The sequence below is a fragment of the Spinacia oleracea genome, chromosome 5 (genome assembly GCF_020520425.1).
Source record: "Spinacia oleracea cultivar Varoflay chromosome 5, BTI_SOV_V1, whole genome shotgun sequence".
Taxonomy (NCBI): domain Eukaryota; kingdom Viridiplantae; phylum Streptophyta; class Magnoliopsida; order Caryophyllales; family Amaranthaceae; genus Spinacia; species Spinacia oleracea.
In genome coordinates, this window is record NC_079491.1 from 1000264 (window position 1) to 1007326 (window position 7063).

The window sequence follows — 7063 nt, forward strand, 5'->3', positions numbered from 1 at the left end:
TTTATGCTGATAATCTGATATTTGTACAGTTAACACAATATTATATGCAAAATTCGAGCAATATAGCAAAAAAAAAAATATTATATGCAAAAATCGAGCAATATATCACAATTTGTAGATACAAAATTACAAGCAGTTAGTGTAACCTGCGAATAATATCGTACTAAAAAGCTCAATTAGATCACTTCAATGAATCTTTCAATCAGCAACCAACTAAATGAATCATGGCTGAAAACTGATGAAGTAAAAAATTAAAAAATCTATCACTTTAACCAGTTAATGAATCTGATAATTATCATCATCATCATATTGACACTATTGGAGCAGATTTTTTTTACAAACATACGCCGAGTAGAAATCAAAATTTCAAGAACAGAGAAACAGAATTTGGGAAGAAAGGCTCAAAGTAATTAATTATACTTGTAGATATAAAATAGTGTTACAGACTTACAGGTCGCATGTTTTTGTACTAAAAGCTACAATGGTAATCAAAGACAACTTCCAATTTTGCTACCTATCCCAGCCTGAGGGCCTTCGCCTTTCTCTTGTTCTTTCTCTCGCACTGTAATGGTGAAAAGTAACAGTTTATCAGAAAAAGGTTCTATACGCTATACAAATCAATAAAATCCAAAACTTTTAATTTGTTAATTTGTTAACTTATACTGTTTTGACAATAAGAATTAGCATTTGCACATTACCTTTCTGTTTCACAAATAATCACAAGAGCTATCGGCTTGGGATAAGCTTTTAGGGGCTTACCACTCAAATCACTATTTAAGTTTAAATTTATTCAATTAGGGAAGGCTCTGTTCTGTTCACCTTATTTCCACTCATTTCAGGAAAAATAAGTTCATATAAGTTCAGTTTATGAAAAATAAGGGTTGACCAAGTACAATTCATAACTTAACTAAGTTTTGATAAGTTCTAACAAGTTCAGATAAGATATGTTCAGAAAAAATAAGTGAATATAACACACTTTTAAGAGTAAGCAACTATAAAAGGATGCCCACAAAAGGGTTGAGAGAATAGCTCACCTTTCATTGCTCTTCTGATCAGAATTCTGACCACCAATGCTCCCTCCTCCTGATGCAGGAGTGTAATTTGTTGTAGGAATTGGCTGAGGTCTGTTGGTATCACCACCAATAGTACCACCCGAAACGAAACCACTCATAGCTGGGCGCCTGTTGACATACACGTTTGAATTGCTAGTAGCCTGATTCTGAGGGTTAGGTGTTGCAGCCACAAAGCTGCTCTTGAACTGCGCCATCACACCTGTCCTAAGTGAATTAACAGCGGCAGTCCGACTGGGTGTTTGAGAGGGAGCACCGTTGGATTCTGTATTATACCCAATACCCAAACCAAAATCCACACCACGGACACCTCGACCACCAGCACCTCCTCCTCCGCCTCCTCTCCCTTTTCCCTTCTTTCCACCACCTGCAAAAACACATGAATCGGCCAATTAAAAGAAGTGATTGTAACAATATGGCTCAAGTTTTGGCATGAGTTTCTAGAAAGTTAACACTTGCAAGTTGCAAAGAATTTTGTAGATATTATTCAAGAAGTAACAGGGGGACGTAAAAAGGGCAGCATAAAACTCAAATCAGCAACAGGGAAATTAGGTAGAACCGTAGAAGTCATACCTCCTTTCCTTGCATCACGTTTAGACCTGAATCTTCCATCCTAAACATGATTGATAGAAACAAATGTCAACAAAAAAAAAGCAGACAGTAGGACAGGTAACAGTTCTAAATACATAGCAAAAACCAAGGGACGGTTTTATGCAGGAAGCACCATTGATTTTTAGTTTTTTACAATGTTCTCGTCCTAGGCTCTATCAATAATTATAATAAATGATTCTGAAGCACTGGAGTTCTAAATTTTAAGTACTGAAACAATATTATATACAAACAAACACGGAGTAGAAATGAAAATTTCAGAACAGAGAAACAGAGTTTGGGAAGAAAGGCTCAAAGTAATTATACTTGATATAAATAGTGTTACAGACTTACAGGTCACATATTTTTGCTCTAAAACATTCTACAAGTCTATCTAAATTTTAAAGGCTCTATGGCCTCTATAAGTGTATCCCATTTGAAGCTTACATCCAACCACATTCTCTTGATGCGCCTATCTTCAGTAAGAAATCAACTCAATAACCTAGAGCTACATTTTTGTAGTGATATTTCAATTCTTTCCGCAAAAAAGTCTCTTAACGTATGCTTTGTATATCCCAAAAACCACAGCAAAACCCAAAAAATACAACCTTGTGACAGAGATAAATCAGGTACTGTAGTTTGCAGTAGCAATGGAGCAGCTACTTAATATATCAATTCCAAGAAAAATACAGCTAATAGAAGTCCTAGAAAAACCATCCATCTAACAGCCAAGTGATCCATAATATAGAATCCCTCAGCTCTTAATAAAAAAAGTCATTCAATATTTTACGTCAAGCTCAATAATAAAATGTCACATTAGAAGCATACCAAAAAATCAGATAAAGTAACAAGAATACAGAGCGAAAATAGAAAATTACCTTCATGGCAAGATCCATCAGTTCCACGGACACATTCTGACCAGCAGCGATCAAACTATTAACCATTTCCCCAGCAAACCTAGCCTCTTTTTGTGTGATAAGAGTGTATGCGACTCCGTCTTTATCACCAGCACGGCCAGTTCTACCAATACGATGCACATGCATATCCATATCTTTTGCAATGTCAAAGTTAACGACAGACTTGATTGACTTGATATCAAGACCCCGAGCAGCGACATCCGTAGCAATTAGAACATGGTATGTCCCAGATTTAAACTTCTGCAGTATCTCCATCCGAGAAGCCTGATCTTTATCACCGTGAAGAGAAGCAACTTTGAACCCTTTCTGTGCAAGCTGAGACTCAAGTTCGTCTACGGATGCCTTTTTCGAAGCAAACACCAAAACATCACCTTCATCAATCATTCCTTGCAGCTTTTCTAGGAGCCAAGGTAATTTATCTGCATCTGATGGAAGCACTTGAACAATCTGAGTTATATCTTCATTTGCCATACCTACCTCCCCTACTGAAACACGCACGGGATCAGAAAGTATTTCTCGTGCCAACTTCTCAACTTTTCTGGGCATCGTGGCTGAAAAGAGTAAAGTCTGACGGTCTGGCCTGATCTGACCAACAATAGACCTTATCTGCGGCTCAAAACCAAGGTCAAACATGCGATCTGCCTCATCAAGCACCATATACGTTGCTCTCTTCATTGTTAATGCTTTCATTTTCAGCAAATCAATCAATCTTCCAGGAGTAGCGACAACAATCTCCGCTCCTGCCTTGAGTTCTTTAAACTGATCAAGCTTGGACATCCCACCATAGACAGCACACACACGTAACCCGTAAGGTTTCGCGAATTTCCTAGTTTCCAAATATATCTGATGAGCTAATTCTCTGGTAGGTGCACATATTACTCCAATTGGTCCTTCTCCTTTACCAAGCTCAGGCTGGTCCATTATATGCACAATCATCGGAAGCACAAAAGCAGCAGTTTTTCCGGATCCAGTCTTTGCTATACCAATTATATCACTCCCTGACAGCACAATTGGTAAAGCTTGGCACTGTATGTTGGTAGGCTTCTCGTAACCTTGCTTTGTGATTGCACTCATCAGTGGAGGAGGGAAACCACAGTCGTCAAAAGTTTTAACCGGCCTTGGAACATCAAAACCAGATACGCGGATTTTTGAGCTATTCCGATACTCTGTGACGTCCTGCTCAGTCATGCCTAGTAGAAAGAAACCAATTAGTACCATCAATGCAAGCGTTTTGGGTGAAGACCTAGCCTTATAGCTGTGTGCATAATACCAACAGTTATCTCCTATAGCAACAAACAAAATTACATTGGGAACTCAATACTAATATAGCAAAAGACCATAGTTCGGCATGACAAGCAATCAACTTCTACATAACAGCAAATTGATGCCAGATTTGATTCCTCAGCCATCAAATCAAGGCTTCTCCAAAACATTTCCATTGACTTGACCTTGCCTAAATAGATGTTCCCAAGAAAAGCTAAGAGTGAGTTTATCCCTCATACTCAACCTCAATCCGAACTCCAGACCCTGCCACATCAGCTTTCCACTAACCTTTACCTACTTTTTCTTTATTCAGACTCACAACTACACAAAACTCTCATGATTTTTATACATTATCGATAAAGTGTGATGATATGACATGATTTGATTTGGTCGGAGATAAAAGTGTTAGTCTAATACGGAGTAGTCTTTAAGTAAGTCTTATATTTTCAAACTCACCTCCAGACTTGATGCAATCTTCTACCACATTATATACTCCCTTCCAAACTCCATCCAGAATCCAAATTAGGGATAAACTCACCTAACTAGTCAAAATGCTGACCACATGAACAGGAAAAGCGCTTAAGCCATGGATATAAAGTTAAAATAACAAATTTCCAGCTTCAAAAATGTGTGGCCCTGTCATCATGAAGAGATTAATTCATGACTAAATTCCAAAGGCATCCCCAAATGCCTTTTCGTAATCAAATTTAGCAGAAGTGTTATTAACAATTGGCACTATTAACATCATCATACCGCATTAATCCCATCCCACTTAGTAAACACTTCTAAATTCTAATGCGAATTCATCAAATTTAAATGTGGCATTCCTTTGACTACAAACTTCGAGTGATTCAGCTCATTGCCACATCGGGAAAAGAAAGTTCAAAACAATATAAAAAGCCAATCAGCTAATAACAAATAGTAAATTCTTATCAAATAACCTACACAATTTAGAATTAGTGAAGATTCCTAGCTCCAACTGAACTTCAAACACACTAGCCTTAATTTAACTTTGCACATTCGTACAATTTTTCTAAGCATAACAATTTGCAATTGCAAGAAACTTAAGAGACTAATGAATTTACCAGAAATTGAAGGCTTCTCCTCATAGAAATCCTTAGTAAATGCCTCGTAATCGATCTCACTATGATCCAAAGCAGTAATAGGCTCAATCTTCCTCTTATCAAGCACCACAGCATTATCATCTGAATCATACTCAATCATCCCAGCATCAACCGCTTTAGCAGCAGCGTAAACCTCCTCATCGGAATCGTAACCAGCTCGGAGCGCATCCGACGCCAGAGTTAACCCTACATCTTTCTTTGCCCTCAAGAAACTCTCCATCGGATCATCCTCTTCATCATCATCGTCTCTATACTTATCAAGCTTCTCTTTCGGCTTCGGCGGCGGCGCTTCACTCACTTCCTTGTGTATTCCCTCCATGAAAGCGTCCAAAGGATCGATTTCATCTTCTTCAGCAGGATTTCCCGCGTCGGAAATGTTATTGATTTTATCGTCGAATTCGATGTCGTCAACGTCAGTGTCTTCACGGTGGTCGTGCGGCCGCGAAGAAGACGGAGGAGTGTAGAGACGTTGAGGTTGTTGCTGAGATCGTTCGAAGTTGTATGTTTGTTGTCGATTGATTCCGAAGCCTTCAAAGCCGAATTTGCGCTTAGACATGGTTGGAATTTAAAGCTCGAGCTCAATTTAATGGTGATTTTGGGGATAATAAGAAAACCCCCAAATTGTTTTCAGTAAAACCCTAAATAAAATGGGGGATTTGGATTAGAGAGGGAGGAGAGAGAAAGGGGGAGGAGGAAAGGGTGGGGAATGACGGTGTAGAGTTGCCACGATAGCGGGCGGGTTATGATTTTGTTTAAACGGGTCGAAAGTATGAACTATGAGTCTATGACCAATGAACTTGTAATAGTCGTCATAGGTATTTTCAAAGTAAAATTAATGCATTAATAAAAAAAAATGAGCATATGATTAGCCCAAATTGTTGAAAAAAATAGTCTAACCATATGTTATAATCGCTAGGATGATTTTAATCTAATTTAATTTTAAAAAATTGATACCGTTTGCGGCGTAATTTGTTTTTTATCAATAAATCAATTTCACCGCGATAATTAGCCAAAACTTACTAAACCTAAAATATTCAATTGTCTCATCATAGATACGGAGTAATGCGTTCAGATACTGTGGTTTTTTTAATATGAAAATAAAAACATCAATAAATTGAAATGAAAAGGTAATGGACATAACTTCTCCTAGTTATAATTTGGATAAATAAAATTGACTATTTCTGGCTTAGGAAACATTTGGGGTTTAAAAAATCCTAGATAGAAAAAAAGAGAGAGGAAAGCAACTAAGGATAATGAGTTGTGAGTTTTTCTTTATAATGGCTATAACTTCTGGTAGTTGTAATTTGGATAAAGATAAAGATATACTTCCTCCGTCTTTTAATACTCGCAACGTTTGGACTTTTGTCACTATTCATATAATCTACTTTGACTATTTGTAGTGTTTTTTATATAAGATAAAACATAGTCATGTGGGATCTTGTTAGATTCGTCCCAATGTGTATTTTCAAAATATCAACTTTTTATAATTTTTGCATAAAGAGAATTTAATATATAAATGATCAAAGTTGTGCATCGGCATGCGTGAAACTAACAAACGTTGCGAGTATTAAAAGACGGAGGAAGTATAAATTGTTTTTTATCACCTAAAAAAATCAAAAAATTATTTTTTACCACCTAAAAAACTAAAACTTGTATTTTACCACCTAATTTTTTTAAAAAAATTGTTTTTTACCACCTGGAAAGTGGAAAAATAGATGAAAATTTTATGTGGGGGGGCACACTAATGGTAATATTTTATATATGTTCTTTTCTTCCACTATTTCATGTAATTAACTCTCTTCTCTTCCCCCGCTTTCTTATTTTCCATGAATTCACCTAATTTTTCACCATTATTAATTCATAAAATTAACAAAATTATGAAAATAAAGAGAGAAGGGTGAAAGAGTTAAAGAAATTCATAAAGGGAGTGTAAAAAATTGTAGAGAAATTGAATTAGGTAGCCACACATAAAGGTTGCATCTACTTTTTTGTTTTTAGGTGGTAAAAAACAAATTTTAATTCTTTTTTAGGTGGTAAAATACAAGTTTTAGTTTTTTAGGTGGTAAAAAATATTTTTTCGATTTTTTTAGATGGTAAAAAA

The 7063-nt window shown here is 36.4% G+C and overlaps 1 protein-coding gene across 2 annotated transcripts; it reads right to left on the reverse strand.

Moving 5' to 3' along the window:
- Positions 1–401: 401 nt before the first annotated feature.
- Positions 402–5733, reverse strand: LOC110776874 (DEAD-box ATP-dependent RNA helicase 24). 2 transcript variants are annotated; one of them, XM_021981439.2, is made up of 5 exons: positions 4924–5733; positions 2537–3765; positions 1644–1683; positions 1035–1437; positions 402–562 (listed from the first exon to the last, which is right to left on the reverse strand). In XM_021981439.2, the coding sequence occupies exons 1-5, from the start codon at positions 5516–5518 to the stop codon at positions 511–513; spliced, it is 2319 nt and encodes a 772-aa protein (XP_021837131.2). In that variant the 5' UTR covers positions 5519–5733; the 3' UTR covers positions 402–510. The 2 variants fall into 2 exon arrangements, with proteins under 2 accessions (XP_021837131.2, XP_021837136.2); XM_021981444.2 differs by lacking the exons at positions 402–562; positions 1644–1683 and having other exon boundaries at positions 1129–1437; positions 4924–5693.
- Positions 5734–7063: the final 1330 nt, after the last annotated feature.